We start from the raw sequence: 23216 nt of genomic DNA, 5'->3' as shown, positions 1-23216 counted from the left end.
AAAAAAAACAAAAAACCCCAACAACAACAAAAACAAAAAATAAATACATTTTTAAAATATTTATTCATTAAAAATATTTATTAATTATTATGTACACAGTGCTTTGCCTGTATGTATGCCTGCACACCAGGCATACATATAGATGACTGGAAGCCACCATGTAGTTGCTGGGAATTGAACTCAGGACCTCTGGAGGAGCAGTCAGTGCCCTTAACCTCTGAGCCATCTCTCCAGCCGCCCCCATAAATAAATTAAAATAAAAAATAAAATAAAATAAAAAAATAAAAGCCGGGCGTGGTGGCGCACGCCTTTAATCCCAGCACTCGGGAGGCAGAGGCAGGCGGATCGCTGTGAGTTCGAGGCCAGCCTGGACTACAAAGTGAGTCCAGGACAGCCAAGGCTACACAGAGAAACCCTGTTTCGAAAAACCAAAATAAATAAATAAATAAATAAATAAATTAACAAAAGCCAGGCACAGTGGCACATACCTTTAATCCCAGCATTTGGGAGGCAGAGGCAGCCTAGTCCACAAAGTGAGTTCAGGACAGCCAAGGCTACACAGAGAACGCATAATCATTGAACTATCTCTTTCTAGCCCACCCCACCCCCCTTTTTTTGGTTTGGGGGTTGGTTTGGGTTTGTTGTGTTTTGAGAAGGCTTTCACAATGCAGCATTGGCCTGGAGCTCAACATGACCGAGTGCTTTCCAACTCACAAATCTTCACATGCTTTTAGCATCCTGAGTACGGGGATTAAAAATGTGCACCCCTGCCGGGCGTGGTGGTGCGCGCCTTTAATCCCAGCACTTGGAAGGCAGAGGCAGAGGGATCCCTGTGAGTTCGAGGCCAGCCTGGTCTACAAAGCGAGTCCAGGACAGCCAAGGCTACACAGAGAAACCCTGTCTCCAAAAACCAAAAAAAAAAAAAAAAAAAAAAAAAGTGTTCCACACTGAAGCTGGTAATAAATGGGGAAACTGAGGCCGGGGGCGGGGTGGGGGGGGCCCAAAAAAGTGAGACCGAGTCTCAGGTTACAGAGGTGGGGCATTAGAGGCGATATCCCAAGGCTCCTGTAACAACTACAGTTAAAATCAGTTGCGAAGGGAGGGAGGAATGGGAGGAGACAAGCAAGGGGATAAAAATTGAGATATAATCTGAATAAATTAATGAAAAAAAATCAGATTTCATGGAAAAAAAAAATCAGTTGCGAGAGAGGCGCAAACAGGTCCTTACAAGGGGCAGCCAAGGGGCGTGGCCTGTGTAGGGGCGTGGTCGAACGGGACTAGCTGACGTACCAGGTAGTTTAGAAAGAGGCGGGACTTGACTAGGAAAGGCCGAAAGGCCTAGAATAGAGGCGGGGAATACGGGCGTAGGCGGGGCCTATGCCTGGAAGGGGAGGAGTTCTCAATAAGAGTCCTATCTTCGCCAAGGTGCGCAAAGGCGCCAGGGGGCGGGGCTTATAACAAACGGCGTGGTGTGGGGGCGTGGCAAAGAGAGGGAGAGAGGTGGGGCCTAGTCGTCAGAGCGCCGTACGCGCCTTGAGGTGTTGCTTAGACCTGGGCAAACAACTAGGGTGAGGCACTTCCGAGTGAGATCTTGCGTATTTCCGGCAAAGATGGCGGCGCCCAACAGAGTCAGGTGCAGGCTAGTCTATCTTTAGGCGTGGTGGCGGCTCTAGACCCGGGAAGGTGAGAGCAGCCCTATTGGGGGGGCCCCTCTTAAAAGACAAGGGAGGAGACTTGTTGCTAAGGAGACCGAGGGAAGGCTTGTTGCCATGGAGGCGATGCATTGGTGTTGCTAAGAGACGAGGACGCAAGCTGTGGATCTTGGGGGGGGCTCGTTGCCAGGGAGAGTGGGTGGGGCCTGTTGTTAGGGAGGAAGGAGGGGCGTCTGGATTTGGGGAAGGGTCTTGTTGGTATGAAGCAAGGAAAGGGGGCTGTGGTTAAGGTGGGTGCAGGCAGAATGGTTTGGGATCATGAAGAGGCGCCTAACAACTCCAAAACGCCACCTTCTCAGCAGACCTTCAAGAGTCGACCCACCCGGACGCCTGAACTGCCTCAGCGTTGACCATCATCTTCCTTCAACACAGTCTCCCTTCACAGAAAGTCCATGGCAGACAAAGGCTCAGGGGGCAATCGCCTCCCCCTCGCGCTGCCTCCGGCCACCCAGGGTTGCTCCTCAGGGGGCAGCGGCTCCTCGGCAGGGGGCTCAGGTAATCCCCGGCCTCCACGGAACCTCCAAGGCCTGCTGCAGATGGCTATTACTGCGGGCTCTGAGGAGCCAGACCCCCCTCCAGAACCCATGAGCGAGGAGGTAAAGTATGAGGACCCGAGAAACTAGGGTGAGGGGGCCTGGGCATATAAGTGTCTTGGGGAGAGTGGCTTAGTGAGCTGGAAGCTGTTGTCTTCCTGGGTCGTGAACAAGAGTCTCAATGTGGCATCATGGTAGGCTGAAGGTCACCTGCGAAGTGTGTGATCACAGCCTTGTTCTGGGGGGCAGAATAGTCTCGTAATGAGGGAAAGGAGAGAGAGAGAGAGAGAGAGAGAGAGAGAGAGAGAGAGAGAGAGAGAGAGAGAAGAGAGAAGAGAGAGAGAGAAAGAAAAGCCAGAGTTTTCTAGAATCAGACAGAACTGGATTCAGCCTTGTCCCTACACATATGACCTTGGCTATATTATTTAATCTTTCCAATCTTCAAATTTTCATTCATTTTTGAGCTGACGGTGATAATAATAGTCAGGACAGTGTTTCATCAGGCAGTTGAGATGCTCCAGTTTACACTGACCTGTACGCAACACATTGTGTAGTTGGGCTGAGCCAGTTGCCAACCATGACCTTGGCTGGGCAAGTCACATCCTTTCTCAGGCCTCAGAATTATTTTATTTTATCAATGCATTTAGAATAGCTGTAATAAAACCTGACAGAAGTGTTTGGAAGGTTGATGGGAGTATATATATATTAGCTGACAGTTATTATACATATTGTATGCATGTATACATATTTTTAGCAATTCAGCTAAGTTATGGCATAATTTTTATATATTGTATCATTAAACCTTTATAGCACAAGGAGGAATCAGGCACAGAACAATGAGATAGTTTGCCCAGATTTGCTGGGGAGAATGCTCACAAAGGCTTACAGCCTCTTCCCCTTTTCTCTCCTGTTTTGAGATTGAGGTCTCATATAGACCAGGCTAGCCAACATGACCTTGCCCTCCTCATCTTCCGCCTCCACCTCCAGAATGCTGGGATTACAGGTGTGCGCTAGTCATTTCCTCTGGTTTTCCTCTGTAGCCTGTCCTCATTTGTTGATTTCTCCTCGTTCTCCGTCCTTTCTCTTCTTTGTTTGTTTTGTTTTGTTTTGTTTTTTTAGTTGTTGGCATGGGTAGAGCCATTCTTGGCACAGCTTGGTATAGCGTGCAGGCAGGGGATGCTGGTCAACCCCACGCAGCTCTCAGGGCACGTGATACGGTGCAGAACCATCTAGCTCAGAGCGTCAGTAGAGCATGGATGCGAAGACCTGCGCTTGTATAGCAGATCTTGAAGCCGGGCATCCTATGGGAAAGGAGCGTGTCTGGCGTTCCCCCTCTGAAGCGGCCAGCTGCTCGGGGGGACGGAGCCCCTACGTCACCCTGATTCCCTTCTTATCTTTGACCTTAGTTGTATAATTGGTTCTCTTTTTCAGAATCCAGGAGGTAGCCATTTTTCATGTTGATACATAGTTGAGGCCGTTCTAGAACTTTCTGCCTCCACCTGCCCAGTGCTGGGACTGCAGGCACGTGTCTGTGATAAGCTCCCTGACCTTTTCCCTTGCATGGACCACTCAGCTTCCTTGTCTCTGTTCTTACACTTTGCAGTCCACATCTCTGCCTCTCTGCAGAGAACCCCCTTTGCAGCTCCACTTACCTCAGTCAGAGCAAAACCTAGGTCTTTACAACCGGAAGATCCAACCTGCTCCTTTCCTGGGGGTTTGTTTCTCTTTCCTCAGCTTTTTTTCTTCCCTTACTTAGCTCTGCTTCAGCCACCTTGGCCTGGTGTCCTCTGCCTCGAGTATCCTTCCTAGTATCTGCCTGGCTACTCCATGGTCTATTTCGTTGCTGACACATGGGATCCTTTAAGATGGCCCCCGCTTAGTTTTGCAGGCCTACCCACACTCCCATGGTGCTCCACTCTGCTTATTTCTCTTTCTTTGGCTAGTCTGTTTCCAGATTGAGTCTCTAGCACCTAGAGAAGAATTTATGAATGAAAACTGTGTACCCAGCTGGGCATGGCGGCTCATGCCTGTCATCCCAGCACTTGGGAGGCCAAGGCAGGAAGCCTGCTGTGAGTTGGAAGCCAGATGGAGCTACAGAACGAGTCCCCTGTGTTTCCTCGATACTTGCTGATGGAAAGAGCCGGCAGCCCTTGCGCTTGGCCATCATATTAATGTCACTCCCTAGGTAATTGCTGAACGACCACCCTGCTCCCTTCTTCCCTAGAGGCGCCAGTGGCTGCAGGAAGCCATGTCTGCTGCCTTCCGAGGCCAGCGGGAGGAGGTGGAGCAGATGAAGAGCTGCCTCCGGGTGCTGTCCCAGCCCACACCCCCAACTGCTGGTGAAGCTGAGCTGGCCACTGACCAGCAGGAGCGTGAAGGGGCACTAGAGCTGCTAGCCGACCTGTGCGAGAACATGGACAATGCGGCAGGTACCCCCTCTCACCCCAGCTCCCAGCAGAGTGCCCCACGTCCTCCTGTGTGGCCCAGTCTTGGTCCCTTCTCTGCTGGATCGCACCAACGGCTCCTTCCAGCCTCTCTTGCATCCTTTCTTGCATCCCACCTAAGTCACTGTGGTGACAGGTTTGTTCTGCCACCTCCGTGATAAGTCCTGAGACCGACCTCTGACCTGCTGGCCATCGACTGCCACTCTCCAGAGGATGAGAAGGGAGGGGGTTGGGGGTTGGTAAAGTGAGGCCACCTTGAGGTACAGCATTTGATCAGAGAGCTGAGTGAACATATGTCTTGGGGTTATTCCAGATTTGGAAAAAGCATTCAAGGCAGGAGGACTAGCTAGTGCAGAGGTCTTGAGGTAGGATTGTGGTCAGAACAGACAGGAATCCTACCACGGAAGAGTGGGGCATGGGCCAGTCTAGGGTAGGAAATGATGCTGGAGCATCTAAGGTCAAGGGGCATTCACAGGTCACATTCTTTTTTATATACGTATATATTTGTTTTTTATTTCATTATTCATTAACTGAATAAGACAAGATCTCACTATATAGCCCTAGCTGGCTTGGAACTTTGCAGGCCAGGATGGTCTCAAACTCACAGATATTTACCTGCCTCTGCCTCTCATTTTCTGGCATTAAAGGCATGTGCTACCACACCCTGTATTTTTTTTTTCTTTTTTTTGAGATAAGGTCTCATTACGTTGCCCTTGCTAGCCTAGAACTCACTTTCTATATGTATCAGGCTGGCCTTGAAATTCCTCTGTAGCCCACGCAAAACTTTTGATTTCAAGACAGAGTTTCACTATGGAGCTTTGACTGTCCTGGAACTTACTACATAGACCAGGCTGGCCTCAAACTTACAGAGCTCCACCTGCCTCTGCCTCCCAAGTGCCAGGATCAGTGGAGCGCACTATTCCGCCCTACTCTGTCTCGGCTTTCTGAGTCACTGGTATTATAGGCATGTACCCCCATTTGCTTCCCATCTCTGTCTTACGTAAACCAGGCAGGCCTTAAACTTCCTACGTAGCTAAGGATGACCTTGAACTTGTGATCTTATTGCCTGCTCCTTAGTGCTGAGTGTATCACTCTGCCTAGTTTATATGGTGCTGAGACTCCAACCCAGGGCTTCATGAGCGCTAGGCAAGTACTCTACCAACTGAGCTGTAGCCTGTTCCACTTCCAAGACGTTTTGTCATTCCCAAGTGAGCTCCCCCCCAATATTAGTCAACCGTTTCCTGCATACTTTGTCTCTAAGTACAGTCACAGTCTAAGGAGTAAGAGGTCGGTCTGTGTACTGGAGGGTTGACAGTTTTCTCTCCTCTCCTGTCTGTAGATTTCTGCCAGCTGTCAGGCATGCACCTGCTGGTGGGCCGATACCTCGAGGCCGGGCCTGCAGGGCTGCGCTGGAGGGCAGCACAGCTCATCGGGACATGCAGTCAGAATGTCGCAGCCATCCAGGAGCAGGTGTTGGGCTTAGGTGCCCTGCGCAAGCTACTTCGGCTGCTCGACCGGGACTCCTGCGACACGGTACGCGTCAAGGCCCTCTTCGCCATCTCCTGTGAGTGTCCCAAGATTGCTCGGGTAGGGCCTGGGGCCTGTGTGGACCACAGGGGTGGGGCTTGCTGGAGCCAGAGGGGTTAACAGGTTGGGCTCTTCATGTTTCGATTCATATTCCTGTTGGGAGTTCGTGTGAGAGGTGCCAGAGGCAGAGGCGTGAAGTCAGAGGCAGATACTAACAGTCTCCAGGCAGTGGAGGTCGGCATCCTTGTGTCCCAGCTCGAGGACCTCACACACATCAGAGACTTTGTCCATGTTTGGGGTCAGTTCATTTTCTGCTTTGGGGCGCATCCTGTGTGATGTGGGATACTCCGCCAACTGGAGACAGAGGAGCATTCCCAGTTATAAGAGCCCTCACGTCTCCAGACAGGGCAGAGTTCCTCAGTGAGAACCGTGATGACTCTATGTGAATGCTGCTGTATGTCCTCACGGCCTGTGAGGCAAGGAGACCGAGGCAGGGACAGAGAACGTCCACATTTAGGTGCCAGCTTGGGGACAGAAGGAAAACTAGCATCATGGGGCACTGGCTGAATGTCGGTTTTGATAATGTGCTTTGTGTCTGTGTCTGCTTCTATCATGCAGGCCCCAGGGGTAGAATTCAGATCCTCAGGCTGGTGGCAAAAACCTTTATCTCATAAGCTATGTCACAGGCCCTGCTTATATATATCCATGTATATATATATATGTGTGTATGTGTGTATATATATATACATATATATATATATACACACACATGGATATATATATGGATAAGGAGGATGAGTTCCTCCTACTCCCTACCTCAGTGACAGTTGGATTAGAATATCTAAGGGAGGGGTGGGGTTTTATGAGTGCTTTTCCTACAGTCATAGCTTCATACATAAATGTGTGTGTGTGTGTGTGTGTGTGTGTGTGTGTGTGTGTGTAATGGCTTTTTCTTTCTTTCTTTCTTTCTTTCTTTTTTTTTTTTGGTTTTTTGAGACAGGGTTTCTCTGTGTAGCCTTGGCTGTCCTGGATTCACTTTGTAGACCAGGCTGGCCTGGAATTCACAGTTATCCGCCTGCCTCTGCCTCCCGAGTGCTGGGATTAAAGGTGTGCATCACCATGCCCAGCTATGGTTATTTTTTTAAAAGAGGCTATCTATGTATCATATAGGCCAGGCTGAAGATCTTTTTAGCTGAGAACGACCATAAAGTTCTCTCCTTCCCCGCGCGCCCCCTCCCCCCTTTTGGTTTTTTGAGACAGGGTTTCTCTGTGTAGCGTTGGCTGTCCTGGACTCGCTTTGTAGACCAGGCTGACCTCAAACTCACATCAATCCGCCTGCCTCTGCCTTCCGAGTGCTGGGATTAAAGGCGTGCATGCACCTCTCTCTCTTTTCTGTCTCTGTCTCTCTCTCCCTCTCTCCCTCCCCTACCTCAGTGACAGTTGGACTGGAATGTCCCTGACTAGCCAGCGGGGCGGGCAGGGTCTTCAGAGTGCCTCCCACAGTCCTGCCTCAGATTCCCCTGCCTCCATCCCTGCAGGGCTAGGATTGCAAACATGCACGCCATGCTTTGTTTACACGTGTCTACAGATCAAACCCAGGGCTTTGTATATGGTAGACAAGCCCTCTGCAGAATGCCCCAAACGAACTCTTTTCACCCTTTTGTTTTGAGCCAGACATGGTGGCACAGGCCTGTAATCCTAGCTCTCCAGGAGGCAGAGGCAGGCGGATCTTTGTGAGTTTGAGGCTAGCCGCCTGGTCTACAGTGCCAAGGCTATGCAGCAGAGAAACCCTGTCTTGAAAAAACAAAACAACAACAACAACAACAAACCAAAAAGGCCTTTTTGTTTTGAAGCAGGATCTTGTTCAGTTTTCCTAAGTTGGCCTTGAGCGCACTCTATAGTCCAAGCAAATCTTGAATTTATCAACCTTCTGTCTGCATATTGCAAGTGGGACGGATTGTAGCCTGTGTCTCCAGCACAGCTAAATCCATCCTTTGAGAAGAGCACACAGTGTGGTGTTTTTTAGCTTATTCGCAAGGTTGTACACCCCTTTGACCTTCATAACGTTTATCACCTCCAGCTGGCCTCTGTAGGCATGCAGCGGTCCCTCCCCATACCGCCCCCCCAATCCCAGCTCCTGCCGCCACTTTATGCAGTGTGTCTGAGGGTTTGCCTGTACGTGACATTTCCTGTAAACACAACCGTGTGCCCCATGTGGCCTTTTCGCTTCTGGATTCTTTCACTGAGCGTAGTGTTCACCCTTGTTGTGGCATGCGTCAGGACTGCACTCCTTTTTATGGCTGAATGGCATTCCGTCGCATCGGGCGCAGCACACTTTGTTTATCTGTCCCATCTGCCAATGGGAATCTGGGTTGTCTCAGCCCCTTGGCTGCTCTGCTGCTGTGAGCAGGGTTCAAGTCTCCGAGTATGTACCTGGGAGTGGGCTTGCAAGGACATATGGGGACTCCTTGTTTATCTTTGAAAGTCAGCGGTTTCTCGGTCCCTGTGTGTCCCTAGCATTGAACACCGAGATTTTTGCCTCTGCTTCCAGAGGTTGGGATTAAAGGTGTGCACCACCACACATGGCTCCTTTACATTTCGGAGGCAGGATCTCATATATACCAGGTTGGCTTTGAACTCTCTCTCTCTGTACCACAAGATGACCTTGAATTTCTTGTCCTCCTGCCTGTATCTTTCCAGAGCTCTGGGAGCATGGGCATGCACCAGCATGCTTTGGCTAGTGAGCTGCTGAAAGTCGAACTCAGGGTTTTGTGAGGGGCAGGGAAGCATTTGACCACCAGCTGCCATGCATCCGCAGAGAGTGTCCTTACGTCACTGGAGCGGGATGTGGAAAGTCAGGCCTGGAGACCTGCACTTGTGGTTCCAGGACTCAGGAGGATTGCCATGAGTTTGAGGCCAAAGAGGGTTACAAAGCTAGCTGTGGAGAGGAGGAGAGGGAGCTGGGGAGAAAGACAGAGAGAGAGAGAAATGAAGTTTGTGGGAGGGGCCTCTAGCCCACATCCTTTTTCGTCCGCCCTCCTGCATCTCCTCTTGTCTCCATGTGCTTGTTCACAGCAGATAGGCAGGGGCCTCGAGGCTGCTGGGAGGAACACGGAAGGCTTGGGTCGGAGAGGCCTTGCAGCAGGGAGGAGGTCTGAGGCAGCACAGTCTTTGGAAAGTAATGCCCAAATTAGGGGCACGAAGAGATAGACAGAGAATAGCCCTAGCCCTAGGGTGAGGAAAAAGGGCCCAGATCTGCTACAGCCTGATCGGGAGCTCCATAGGGAGGGACCTGCAGAGCTTCCTTCTAGTATTTTAAGATTTACTGCTTTTTTTTTTCCTGCATGCATATCTGTGCACCACATATATACGGTGCCTGAGGAGGCCAGAAAAGAGCAGGGTAGCTCCTTGACTTTGAGTTATAGGAGGTTGGGAGCCGCCTTGTGGGTGCTTGGCACTGAGCCTGGTTCCTTTCTGCAAGAGCATTAAGTGCTCCTAACAGCTGAGACAACTTTTCAGCCCCTACTTTTTTTTTATTGTTTGTTTGTTTCCTTGTTTTGTTTTTTGTTTTTGAAACAGGGTTTCTCTTGTAGTCTTGGCTGTTCTAGACTCATTTTGTAGATCAAGCTGGCTTCGAACTCACATCAATCCTCCTGCCTCTGCCTCCCAAGTGCTGAGATTAAAGGCGTGCACCACCATGCCCAGCTTGTCTTTTTTTATTGTGTGTGTGTGTGTGTGTGTGTGTGTGTGTGTGTGTAAGTGTGTGAGTTGCCCCTACTTTTTTAAAGGATCTACCTTAAGATTATTTTTAGTTCTGTATATGTGTGTTTCTGTGTGTAGGGCTGTGTGTGTTTCTGTGTGTAGTATTGCAGTTATTTTACCAGTATGGCCTAATAATATTTATTATTAGGCCTATAATTATTATTATGGTGGTATTTTCTAACCCGCTAGCAGTCAGTCAAGACACAGACACCTGTTATATTTTAAGATAGCCTTAGTTAACCTGGGGCAGGGCAGATATTAAGCCCCTAAACTACCTCCCATAGTGGGACAGGCATAGGATCCCTGCCTCAATCCCATGCCATCTTCTAATAATTTCTATCAAGCCACATCCCATCCATAATCACAAGTACTTGCTAATTATTGTCATCTGGACCAAGTCTCCATCCATGCCAACCATGTGCTTCTTCTCCACCTCATCCATGGCATAGCCTTCCTTGCCTCCATCTCTCTGTCTCCCCCAGCCTGGAACCTGAGCCACCTCTATCCCATTCACCCTGCCCAGGTGTGGTGGCATTTTATTCGTCAAACAGGTTAGGCTCTTAGGCAAGGTACAAGGTGGGGCACAGAGACAGCAAGCAGTAATTAGCATCAAAATACACCAGACCAACCTCAACAGTGTAGGGCTGTGTGTGTTTCTGTGTAGGGCTGTGTGTATTTCTGTGTGTAGGGGTATATGTTTCTTAGGGCTGTGTGTGTGTTTCTGTGTGTAGGTGTGTGTGTGTTTCTGTGCGTTGGGCTGTGTGTGTTTCTGTGTGTAGGGGTGTATGTCTTTCTGTGTGTAGGGGTGTGTGTCTTTTTTTGTGTAGAGGTACCCACATGAGTGCCCACAGATGCTAAAAGCATTGGAGTCCGTGTGGAGTTATAAGTAGGTGCTGGGAACCGAACTTTGGTCCTTTGGAAGAGTAGAGTAATAAGTGCTCTTAGCCAGTGAGCCATCTCTCCAGCCTATCCAGCCCCAACCCCTTTTTAGGAAGACATTAAATTAGGTGGACATGGTGACTCACACCTATAATTCTGGTAAGTGGTAGGTGGAGGGAGGATTCTGTGAGTTCTAGGACAGCCTGGGGTCTACAGTGGAATGTGTCTTAAATACCCCCTGGCTCCAGTGAAGATGCTTTGTAATATTAAAAATACAGGGGATCAAGAATGTTGGTATACATCTGTGATTCAGCCTTTGGCAGCTGCTCAGGAGGATGCCTGCAAATTTGAGGTCCGCTGACTCACACCTTTAATCCCAGCACTCAGGAGGCTACACAGAGAAACCCTGCCTCAAAAGAAAAAAAAGAAAAAAGAAACAGAAAACACCTTTTTTGAGGTCAGCTTGGGCTATGAGTGCCTACTTAGCATACAAAAAGCCCTGGATTTGATCCTGGTACCACACAAGCCAGGCGTGGTTTCACATGCCTGTAACTTCAGCATTTGGGAAGTGGAGAGGTGGAGTTAGGAGGATCAGAAGTTCAAGGCCATCCTTACGTGTGTCACGCTTGGGTATATAGTGAATTCACAGCTAGCCGGGGCTAGATAAGATCCTGCAGGGGGTGGGGTGGGGGGGTGGGGGGTGGGAGTGGGGGAGGGCTGAGGAGAAAAGAAAATGAAAACAAAACAACAGAGAAGTCTGTAAAAGGTTACATTGTTCACAGTATACAGCAGGTACAAAAGATTATGCAATAAAAAGCTCTTGTCCCAGACTACCTCGTCCCCTTCTTGTACTTGGTACATATTTCTGTAAGTTTAAGAGTACATACGCGGGGCTGGAGAGATGGCCCAGTGGTTAAGAGCGCTGCCTGCTCTTCCAAACGACCTGGGTTCAATTCCCAGCACCCACATGGCAGCTCATAACTGTCTTTAACTCCAAGATCTGACACCCCCACACCAATGCACATAAATTAAATATTTTTTTTTAAAGTGCATGCACATGCATGCATGCATGCGTGCGTATAGGGGGAGGTATTTGGTATGGGTATCTGGTGTGGGTTGTGTTTGGTGTATGGTGTCCGTTGTGTATATGGTATAAGGTGTTTGTGTGTCTGTGCATTTAATATGCACACATGCACACAGAAGCCTCTATTCCTCTGCTCATTTGCATCTGTCTGGTAACAGACCATCTGGATGTTCAGCTCAGCTCATCTTGGGCTGCCTTGACCCTATTTCTTCTTTATACAGCAGTGACCCTCATCTTTCACCATGTCTGTGGGTCAGGGCTCAAGAGCCCATCACTAAAGTAGCTTTCGTCCTTTATATGGCCCCGGTCATCAGGGCAGTGGACCATGGCAGTGATACTGTCTTTGAGCACACAAACATCCTCTGTGTTGGCTCTCTGTCCCCAAGGTGGCCGGCTGCTGAAGGAAGCATTTGAGGACTGAGGCAAGAAGCCTCAGGTGGCTTGAGTGGCCCCACAGCATTGTGGGTTCTCCAGATGCTATGGGGGAGCTGTCAAAACAACCCTGCCATTTTACTCTGAAGGAGAGTTCACATAACCACTTTAAAGTGCACAGTGGAGTGGTGTCTGCCCTTCCTTGTGTGGCTTTATAGTAATGGTGTTGTGTGGCAGCTTTCCAGGGTTCTGTGCTAGGAACCGGTAGGGCTTGGTCACATGGGTTCCTGCTGCCTGAGGCAGGGACATTACTGCATTCCTATCCCTCTCTTGTGAGGACACAGACTTGGATGCCCTGTCACTTCACTTCTGTAAGTGGTTCTTTGTTTCCACAGAGAAAGGGTTTCAGAAAGACTCAGAGATGGGTCACTTGGAGTCGCGTGTGTGCGGGCCTGGGAGGGGGAAGGGACAGGGAAGGACGCGGAGATACACATGCACCTCTGTTGGCTTGATCCCTGCTGCTGCTACTTCCTCCTCCTCTTCCTCCTCCTTGTCCTCCTCCTCCTCTCCCTCTTCTTCATCTTCCTCCTCTTCCTCCTCCTCCTCCTCCTTTTGGGTTCTCTGTATGACTTGCTCTGTAGACCAGGCTGGCTTTGAACTTAGAGATCCTCTTGCCTCTGTCTCCAGAGTGCTTACGGCAAAGGTGTGGGCCACCAAACCCAGCTAATCTCTGTTGCTTTTTAAAGACAGAGTCAAACAGGAAAACAACTTAGTATTACTGGGAGAGTGGACAGTAAGCACCTTTATAGAGCTCGTGTGGTGGCCAGGGAACAGCTGTGGAGTCGGCTCTTCTTTCACCTTTCTGAGGGACCTGAGGATTGAATTCAGGTCAGCCTGTGAGTGCAGCAACTGCTTCTACCCTCTGAACCATCTCACTAGTCTTCTCTCTTCTTTTTCAGACAGGGTCTTGTGTATTCCAGGCTGACCTCACACTTGCTGTGTAGCCAAGGCCTTGTGGTCCCCCTGCCTCCACATACTGAGATTATAAGTGTGTGCTACCACATCTGGTTCTTTTTTCGGTTTTTCTTTCTTTTTTTTTTCTTCTTTTGGTTTTTTGAGACAGGGTTTCTCTGTGTATCAGCTCTGGCTGTCCTGGAACTCCGCTCTGTAGTCCAGGCTGGCCTCAAACTCATGGAGATCCACTTGCCTCTGCCTCCCAAGTGCTGGGATTAAAGGCGTGCGCCACCACCGCCCGGCTCCACATCTGGTTCTTGCTTTTGGTTTTTTAATTTTTTTTTTTTTTAAGATGTGTGTGGGCATGTATACCATAGTATAAGTGTGGTGGTATAAATGCAACTTGTGGGAGTTGCTTTTCATCTTCCAACCGTGGGTCTCTGGTGTTGAACTCAGGTTATCAGGCCTCATGGCAGGCGCCTTTACCTGCTGAGCCATCATGGGGCCCATTGATGTTTGAGATGGTCTCACTGTAAGCCAGTGTAACCTGGTGTGACACTCCCGATATAGCCCAGGCAAGCTTTAAACTTGCAGCAGTCTGTTTTATTTTTAATTCTGTGTATATGTGTGTATGTGTACTTAGGAGAACAGGAACTTGTAGTGCCCAGAAGAGAAGGTATCGGATCCCCTGGAGCTGTAATCACGGGTGGTTGTGGTGTGTACCTGCTGTAGACTCTGAGAATTGCACTCAGTCCTCTGGAAGAACAGCAAATGCTCTTAACCACTAAGCCATCTCTCCAGCCCGTTTGTTTTGTTTCTAAGACACGGTTTCACATGGCCTGGCCTAGCCTTGAACTGGCTACGTAGCCAAGGATGACCTTGACCTCCTTGTCCGCCTGCCTGAGCCTCTCTAGAGGTAGAACTGTAGGCATTAGCCACAATGCCCAGGGCCACGTATGTGCTATGCAGGCACTGACTCTACTACTGCGCTGTATCCCCAGCCTTTGAGCAGTTTCAGGTCACAGCACAGCACAGAGTGCGAGGTCTGGAGAGCTCTCCTATGACCCTCTGTCCGTACCCACACAGCCTCCCTCCTTAGCATCTCCCCGAGAGACGCACATTTGCTCCAGCAGTAAACCCCATTGCTGTCTCATCTACAGTCTGTAGTTCATATTGTGCCCTCTGGTTTGGACAGGCATCCAATGGCACGTATCCGTCATGATGGAGCCATACAGAGTCACTTCACTGCCTGGAACCTCTCTGACATCCCTGGCCCGCAGTTTGGCTTTTCCAGGATGCCGGACTGAATGTCCCAGTGAGAGGTTTTATGGCTGTGAAGAAACTGAGCACAGCAGCTCTCCTAAAGGAAAGCATTTAATGGGGGGATGGATATAGCGGGGCTCCCTTACAGTTAGGAGGTTCATTCATTATCGTGACGGCAAGTCTGGTGGCCCACGGACAGGCATGGGGTGCTGGAGGAGCTTAGTTCTGCATCTAGATCAGCAGGCAGCAGGAAGAGAGACCTCAGAGCCCACCCCTCAGTGACACGCTCCGTCCAACAAGGCCACACATAGTCCAGCAAGGCACACGTCCTAGCAGTGCCACTCCCCGAGACAGTGGAGGCCATTTTCCCTCACACAGCCACAGCCACAGTAGCTGGAACCCAGCACGCAGCCTTTTCTGGTTCATCTTTTACGTAGGAATATGCACTTAACCTTCCTCTGTCTTGACAGCTCATTTTTTTTTTTCAGCTCAGAGTAAGTGTAGCCTTTTTGTTTTGTTTGTTTGTTTTCCCAGACAGGATTTCTCTGTGTAGCCCTGACTGTCCTGGAACTCCTTCTGTAGACCAGGCTGGCTGCCAACTCACAGAGATCCACCTGCCTCTGTCTTCAGAGTTCTGGGAGTAAAAGCGTGCAGCACCACTACCTGGCTAAGTGTAGCTTTTTATTTTATTTTTATTTTAAATAATTTATTTAATTTTATTGTGTGTGCATTGGTGTTTTTGCCTGCATATATGTGTGTTGGTGTGAGGGTGTCAGATCTTGGAGTTACAGACAGTTGTGAGCTGCCATGTGGGTGCTGGGAATTGAACTCGGGTCCTTTGGAAGAGCTGTCAGTGCTCTCAACTGCTGAGCCATCTCTCCAGCCCCAGTTGTAGCTTTTTAAAGGGAGCAGTGTGACCGTTGTTGATGGCCTTGCCTGTCAGGTGAGAGCAGTAGCAGCCGTTCTGCCCTCCCGTGCTGCAGAGAGGAGATGGCCAGCCAGAGTTCATGGAAGGTGCGAGGTAAGTGAAGGTTGTGGTAGTGACCTAGGTGAGGATGAAGGTTGAGGTGAGTAAGCAGAGGTCCTTGTAGAAAGGTGTCTGTGCCTGCCCTCCAGGGACACTGGTAATGACCAGAATATTTTCAGTTGTCAGAGTCTGGGTCAGGGCTCATGGTACCTTCCCCAGCACAGGTTGGTCCAGCCCCACACCCTAGGCTCAAGGGCCGTGCTTGCTCCTGGTCATGCTATAGAGTTGGAGCCTCCAGGCTGTTTGCCAATTGAATTTGTGGTTCCTCATTTCTCCTATCCGTTGGTTATTTTGTTATTTATTTATTTTACCTAGTTTTATTTTGAAGTAATTTTTGAAAAAAGATGTAGCCATGGCTGGCTTCAAACTCACTATATCATTGAAGATGATCTTGTATTCTGAATTCTGGGATTACAGACATGTGCTACCATGACCAGCTATTATTTTCTTCTTCTTCCCCTCCTCCTCCTCATTTATTTATTTATTTATTTATTTTAAAGATGTATTTATTTATTGTGTATACAGTGCTCTGCCTACATGTACACCTACAGGACAGAAGAAGGCATCAGACTGGATTGTAGCTGGTTGTGAGCCACCATGTGGTTGCTCAGAACTGAACTCAGGGCCTCTTGGAAGAGCAGTCAGTGCTCTTAACCTCTGAGCCATGTCTCCGGCCCCTTTTTAAATTTTTATTTATTTATTTATTTATTTATTTTTCTTTTTTCGAGGCAAGGTTTCTCTGTGTAACAGCCCTGGCCGTCTTGGAACTTGCTCTGTATATCAAGCTACCTCAAACTCAGAGATCGGCCTGCCTCTGCCTCTGGAGTGCTGCAATTAAAGACATGCACAGCCACAGCCACCGCAGCCGCTGCCACCAGGCCTCTTTTCAGCTTTGGAGACTGAGTCTCACTGCACAGTCATGGCTGGCTTGGTACGTGCTGTGTAGACCAGGGTGGACTTGAACTGACAGCACTCCTCTTGCTTCCAAACACTGAGATTGCAGGTACTCACCTCTCTAACCAATCTTCTATTAAAGAAAACAGCTGAGTGGTGGTGGCCCACGCCTTTAATCCCAGCACTCGGGAGCCAGAGACAAGTGGATCTCTATGCATTCAAGGCAAGGACAGCCAAGGCTACACAGAGAAAAACTGAACCAAACCAAAACATCTCCCCCTCCCCCACCCCCCCAAAAAACCTGTTTATTTGTTTTGGTACCCAGAGAGTCCAGGAATAGGGCATTCAGGTCATTAGCTGCCATGTGGGTGCTGGGAACCAAAGCGTGGTCCTCTGTAAGAGCAGCCAGTGTGCTTAACTGCTGAACCGGCCCCAAGTTTATGAAGTTCAGGCGTGGGGACACATGCTTGTAATCCCAGCATTTAGGAGACTGAGGAAGAAGAGTCAGGAGTTCGAGGCCACCCTAAACAACACACAGTAAGTTACTGTCTTAAAGAAACAAACAAGCTGGAGAGATGGCTCAGCAATTTAAAATCTTTTTTTTTTCCTTTTAATTTGTTTACCTTTATATTATCTGCATTGGTTTTGCCTGAATGTGTGTCTATGGGAGAGTGTCAGATCTTGGAGTTACAGACAGTTGTGAGCTACCATGTGGGTACTGTGAATTTGAACCCTGGTCCTCTGTAGGAACAGTCAGTGCCCTTAACCACTGAGTCATCTCTCTAGCTTTGGCTCAGCAGTTTGTTTGTTTTTAAGCAGCATACTGCTTTTGCAGAGGACCTGAGTTTGGTTCCTAGCATCCTTATCAGGCAATAACTACCTAGGTCCAGGACATCTTCTGTGGGCACATGTACTTTCATGCACATGCACACATGCATACAACTACAAAAATATTTTTTAAAAAAGGTTAACTATTGTCTATAGTAATTGGTACACATAGTGGATACAGGCCAATTTAAACATTTTTATTTTTTATTTATATGTAATATTATGTGTATGGGTGTTTTACATGCATGTATGCCTGTGCAACAAACCTGTGTGCCTGGTACCTGACTCCTCAGAAGGAGAATGGCATTGGATCCTTTGGGATTGGAGTTACAGGTGGTTGTGAGCCACCATGGATGCTGGGAAGTGAACCTGGATCTCTGGGTGAGGGTGGGGTAAGCAGTGGCAGCCAGTGCTCTTAACCACTTCCAGCTCCTGCATATGGACTATTAAAGGCATGCGTTATGGCTTTTTATTTAATCATCAGAACTACTTGATATCATTTTACACTCAGCACATCTCAGTTCAGGTGTAGAAAACACGAGGTGTTTTCTTTGGTTTTGTTTTTAAGATAGATTTATTTATTTATTATGTATACAATGTTGTGTCTTCATGTACACCTGCCCACCAGAAGAGGGCACCAGATCTTATTATAGATGTTAGTGAGCCAGCATGTGGGAGCTGGGAATTGAACTCAGGACCTCTGGAAGAGCAGCCAGTGCTCTTAACCTCTGAGCCATCTCTCCAGCCCCTTGTTTTTGTTTTTTTTTATTTTGGAGACAGGGTTTCTTTGTGTTGCCTTGGCTGTCCTGGACTTGCTTTGTAGACCAGGCTGGCCTCCAAGATCTACCTGCCTCTGTCTCCCCAAGTGCTGGGATTACAGGTGTGCGTCACTACCCCGGCTCAGAGTTGTGTTTAATGGAAAATTTTACACCCTTTCTGGTTGTTGACTTTATATTTCAGTGAACCTGAAAGGAACCGCACAGCTCCTTAGTCACACTTGTCACATGTGTGGTACCTAGTGGCCTTGAACTTGCAGTGGCTCCTATGTGTCTGAGCAGGGAAGACTTGGAGCTGATCCAGGAACTGGCCTTCCTGAAGATGCATCCCTGGTTGGCTCTTGCCCTGCTTGGAGGCTGCTCATAATCCTCAGTGCCTTCAGAATAAAGATGCGTGCTTGGTAGCTTGGTTATCTTTATCTTTGTGAATTTCAGCCGTGTGTGGTGGTACATGCCTATAATCCCTGCATTTTGGAGGTGGAAGTAGTAAGACTGAGAAGAGTTCCGGTGTCTTTGGCTTCCTGAGGGAGTTGGTGGCCAGACTGAGACACATGAAGCCTCATCTTAAAAGACCTAAATACGGTCTGGGGAAATGATTTAGTTGGTAGAGTGCTTGCAAGCATGAGAGCCTCAGTTCAGATCCCCAGTAGCCATGTAACAAGCCAGGCACGGTGCTGTAGCTGTAATCCCAGAGCTAGGGAGGCAGACATTGGTTGGTCCTTGGAACTCCCTAGCCATTTGGCCTACTCTCACTGGGGAAGGTACAGGTTTGGTGAGAAGCTCTGTCTAAAAAACAAGGTGGACAGAGATTCTGGACAATACTAGACATGACCTCTGACCTCCACCTGCATGTGCACATGTGAACACAAGAATACATATGTATCATGTACACAAACAAAAAGACCAAAATAAATGACTGAGTGAATGAACAAATAGATAAAATGGGAACCCAAGAGCACCTACCTGTAGGGTACTTGTGGAGGGTAAAAGGTATAATGCATAAAAATGTGGTGTGGCCCTGCAATAGAATATTGCTCTATTGTAAGAAGAAATGAAGCACAGAATTTTTAACGTTGATGCACCTTGAAAACATTTAGCTGAATGAACAAAGTTAGATATAAAAGATTCTGTATTGTGTGAGTCCATTCCTACGAGGTATCCAGGATAGACAAATCCACCGGGAAAGAAACTAGAGCCATGGTGGCAGGGGCTGGAGGCAAACGGGGCATGGGAACGGCCTGTAGTGGGTACCAGCGTGATGGATTTAAATGTTCTGGAGTTCAGTGATAGCGATGGTTTCATAGGTCTGTGAACATACAAAACACCACTGAGCTACAGGCAGTAAGAGGGTGAACTGTGTGGGGGATGGTGGTCATGCCATCGTCCTGATGGTGGTGATGATGGGATGATCCTGGTGGCAACAGTACTGATGGCTGAAGTGATGGTAACAGTGGCGTTGTAGTGGTGCTTATGTTAGTAATGGTAATGCTGGCTGTGATGGTGGTAGAGACATGGCGTTCCTGGCTGTAGTAATGGTGATAGGGTTGATGAGGGTTGTGGTAATGGAAATGGTGGCAATGGGCATAGTGCTGGTGGTGTTGGCGGCTGTGTCGGTAATGATGGAGGCAGTGGTGACTGGGACCTCAAAGCTCTGCCTCTCCCTCCAGGTCTTGTCCGGGAGCAGGAAGCGGGGCTGCTGCAGTTCCTCCGCCTCGATGGCTTCTCTGTGCTGATGCGAGCCATGCAGCAGCAGGTGCAGAAGCTCAAGGTCAAGTCAGCCTTCCTGCTGCAGAACCTGCTGGTGGGCCACCCTGAGCACAAAGGTGAGGTGGCTGATGGGGAAGTGAAGGCGCTGAGGCGGCCATATGAGGAACGTGGGCGTGGCATGTCAACGGCCTTCCTGACTCCCAAAGCTCTCTCCCCAGGAACCCTTTGCTCCATGGGGATGGTCCAGCAGCTGGTGGCCCTTGTGAGGACAGAACATAGCCCTTTCCACGAGCATGTGCTGGGAGCCCTGTGCAGGTAGGGGTGTGTATGTGTATGTGTGTGTGTGTGTGCACGCGTGCTTGCGCGTCTGTGATGTTTAAACAGCAGCTCAGGCACTAGGCTGCTCCTACACTGGAGCCTGTGCTGTGACTATCCCTGTGGGAGATCAAGAGTGTAGGCCAGAGAGGAGCAGAGATCACACAGAGCATTTCCTCACAGTTCATTAGTGTTCTTGGCTTTTTCAATCTGTAGGCCTTAGGTCTCATGTACCCCAGAATGCTGCCCAATACAGAACTGTAAACTTACTTAAAAAAACATTTTAAGGGGCTGCAGAGATGACTCAGCGGTTAAGAGCACAGACTGCTCTTCCAGAGGTCCTGAGTTCAATTCCAGCAACCACATGGTGGCTCACAACCATCTGTAATGTGATCTGATGCCCTCTTCTGGCCTGCAGGTGTACGTGCAGGCAGAACACTGTATATGTAAATATAAATCTTTTTTTAAAAAGCATTTTAAGTTTACTTTATACATACATACATAAAAATATGCATATACACACTTATATAAAGATTTAAACAAATATATATATATTTTATGTTCACTGGAGTTTTGCTTGCATGTATGTTTGAGGGTGTCAGAAACCCTGTAAATGAAGTTACACACAGTTGTGAGTTGCCATGTGGGTGCTGGGAATTGAACCTGGGTCCTCTGGAAGAGCAGTCAGTGCTCTTTAACCACTGAGCCATCTCTCCAGCCCCCAGCATTGTAAGATTTCTCTCTCTGTCTCTCTTATCTCCCTCACCCCCACACCCCTCTGCCGCTGGCCTGGAACTCATTCTATAACCAGCCTGCCTCAAACTCAGAAGTGCCAGCACCACCTGACCAAGATTTTTCTTTCTTTCTTTCTTTTCTTTCTTTTTTTTTTTTAAGACAGGATCTCTCTGTGTAGCCTTGGCTGTCCTGGACTTGCTTTGTAGATCAGGCTGGCCTTGAACTCACGGCGATCCGCCTGCCTCTGCCTCCCAAGTGCTGGGGTTATAGACGTGCGCCACCATTACCCGGGTCAAGATTTCTTAAACTAATTCAATCATACCATTCTTTAGCATGAACTTTGTTGATGACAACATTGTGTCACAGTGTCAAAAGGTTGGGCACACCTGGACCATGGTGGAGCCAGCATAGACTTCATGGAAGACAGCATCCAAATCTTATATTCACTGCAGTGATGTGTAGCAGCCGGGCGGCAGTGTTACAGATGGGGAGCTGACCCACTGTAGGGCCGTGGTGTCCCTTAGCTCCCACAGGGGCAGTGCTGAGGGGTAGGTGCTGGGCTGTGGTTTCTGTTGCAGCTGGGGTCCTAAGGTCTGCTCTTGTGTCCTCCCGCAGCCTTGTGACGGACTTCCCTCAGGGTGTCCGTGAATGCCGGGAGCCTGAGCTGGGCCTGGAGGAGCTGCTCCGCCATCGCTGCCAGCTGCTGCAGCAGCATGAGGAGTACCAGGTGTGAGGGGCGGGGCTGTGGCCTGCGGCCTACGGGCTCCATCTGTCCCTGCCTTCCTTCTCTCACTATTGTGCTTCCTGCTGTTACCTCACACTGTGGGCCACAGGCTGTGTCAGTGGGGAAGGGAGAAATAGTCTATAATCTGGTTAAAAATGATAATTAAACTGATTAGGTATTATGTATCACAAAATCGATAAACAGCCTTAAATACTTAAATAGGTGAATAAATTAAATAGATGAGAATGGATAACTCTTTAGATAAGTAATGAGTGATCACATTTAACTTAGTATTCCTACTTATTCACTAACTTGGATAATTATTTAAAATGGTGATTTTTTTTTTAATTAAAAAGACTTATTTATATGTCTGTTTTTGTACGTGTATGTATAGGGGGTTGCTTTAGAAGCTAATAGAAAGCATTGGAACCCCTGGAGCGGAAGTTACAGGTGGTTGTGAGCTGCCTGATGTGGCTTCTGGGAACCCCTAGTCTTCCCACACATGCACGCACATGGGTACATATACACGGACATAAACACTCTCTACCCCACCTCCATAAAATACAGTTTAAAAGTATAATTACTGTGTGTGGGCACGGGTGCACGGGTGGAGGTCACAGGACAGTTTGTGGGAGTCATTCAGTTCTTTCCTTCCAAAACATGGGTTATGGGGATTGTGCCCAGATCCTTGGGCTTGGTGGTCAGCATCTCTACCTTGAGTGGATATATGAGCCACAGGGCTGACGGGAGGACAGACCAGTTTGGGAGGCCCCAGGCTTTAGTTCCGGGAGCTCAGAAACCCATGAGCAGGGCAAGTAAGTGATGGTGATCTGAGCAGTGGTCACTGGGAAAGCCCAGTGGCTGCTGGGGTGGGCAGGTGGTAGCCAGGAAGTTGAAAGGGATGTTGTAGCTGCTGAGCGTAGGGGAAGCAGATCTGCCCCTGGGCTCAGGACTCCTCTCTTACCCCGATCCAGGAGGAGCTGGAGTTCTGTGAAAAGCTGTTACAGACCTGTTTCTCCAGCCCTACGGACGACAGCATGGACCGGTGAGACCAGGTGGCTTCTTGCATTCTCTCCGTGGGAACCCCAGGCCTCCTGCCTCCTTCCTTCCCAGGCGCCCTCTCCCAAGGGATTGCCAGGCCTTCTCCAGGCCTGGGCCTGGGCCTGCCAGCCCATCTCTGGGCAGCCCCCTGGAGGGGTTGCTAAGAAAGGTGCTGGCCCCTTGGATCCCCCTCCCTTGCTTTCTGTCATCCTTTCTTCTCATGTCCACGCTGCTCTTCCAATAAAAGCATTTCTCCTGCTGCCCTATACTGTCTTGCTTGGTTTTTTTGGAAGGTTCTTCTGGAAGGCGGGAGGGACTGAGCTTAGGGGACTTGAGGAGAAGGGTCATTAAAGGGAAAATAAGCGTGTTCCTGTTACCATCTTCAGAGCTGTTGTCCCCTTCTCCTATCCAGCCTTACTTGTGTCGGGACCATCTGTCCTTTCAAATATATATTTTATTTCAGTGTGGGGGGGGCATTAGGAAGTTTTATGTGAAGGTTAATTAATCTTCATTGTCAAGTTGGCTGCATTTAAAATCACCCTGGAAATACATCTCCAGCGTGTCTATGAGACTGTTTGCCGAACAGTTTAGTTGGAAAGAGAAGACCCATCTGGCATGTGGGTCCCAGACGGAAAGAAA

General features: G+C 48.9%; 2 protein-coding genes across 4 annotated transcripts in view; one reads left to right on the top strand and one right to left on the bottom strand.

Moving 5' to 3' along the window:
* The window catches only part of BRSK1 (BR serine/threonine kinase 1), a 58416-nt gene that overhangs the window by 32657 nt on the left and 2543 nt on the right, over positions 1-23216 (bottom strand). The gene's annotated exons all lie outside the window — the stretch shown is intronic.
* Positions 1406-22843, top strand: HSPBP1 (HSPA (Hsp70) binding protein 1). Of its 3 annotated transcripts, none has more exons than XM_084770337.1 (8): positions 1406-1425; positions 2015-2308; positions 4470-4674; positions 6029-6253; positions 19723-19878; positions 19981-20077; positions 21428-21539; positions 22511-22843. In XM_084770337.1, exons 2-8 carry the CDS (start codon positions 2105-2107, stop codon positions 22583-22585), a joined length of 1074 nt encoding a protein of 357 aa, XP_084626463.1. In that variant the 5' UTR covers positions 1406-1425; positions 2015-2104; the 3' UTR covers positions 22586-22843. The 3 variants fall into 3 exon arrangements, with proteins under 3 accessions (XP_084626463.1, XP_084626461.1, XP_084626462.1); XM_084770335.1 differs by lacking the exon at positions 1406-1425 and adding an exon at positions 1526-1683 and having other exon boundaries at positions 2012-2308; XM_084770336.1 differs by lacking the exon at positions 1406-1425 and adding an exon at positions 1531-1683.

This window comes from Acomys minous (genome assembly GCF_964271855.1).
Source record: "Acomys minous genome assembly, chromosome: 20".
Lineage (NCBI taxonomy): Eukaryota > Metazoa > Chordata > Mammalia > Rodentia > Muridae > Acomys > Acomys minous.
This window is presented reverse-complemented; position numbering and strand designations above follow the sequence as displayed.

Excerpts from the sequence above, each read along its gene's own strand:
- HSPBP1 (XM_084770337.1), top strand. The coding sequence starts at position 2,105 with ATGGCAGACAAAGGCTCAGGGGGCAATCGCCTCCCCCTCGCGCTGCCT. Across the intron at positions 4,675-6,028 it reads GAACATGGACAATGCGGCAG|ATTTCTGCCAGCTGTCAGGC; the intron begins GTACCCCCTCTC and ends TCCTGTCTGTAG. Across the intron at positions 20,078-21,427 it reads GTGCTGGGAGCCCTGTGCAG|CCTTGTGACGGACTTCCCTC; the intron begins GTAGGGGTGTGT and ends GTCCTCCCGCAG.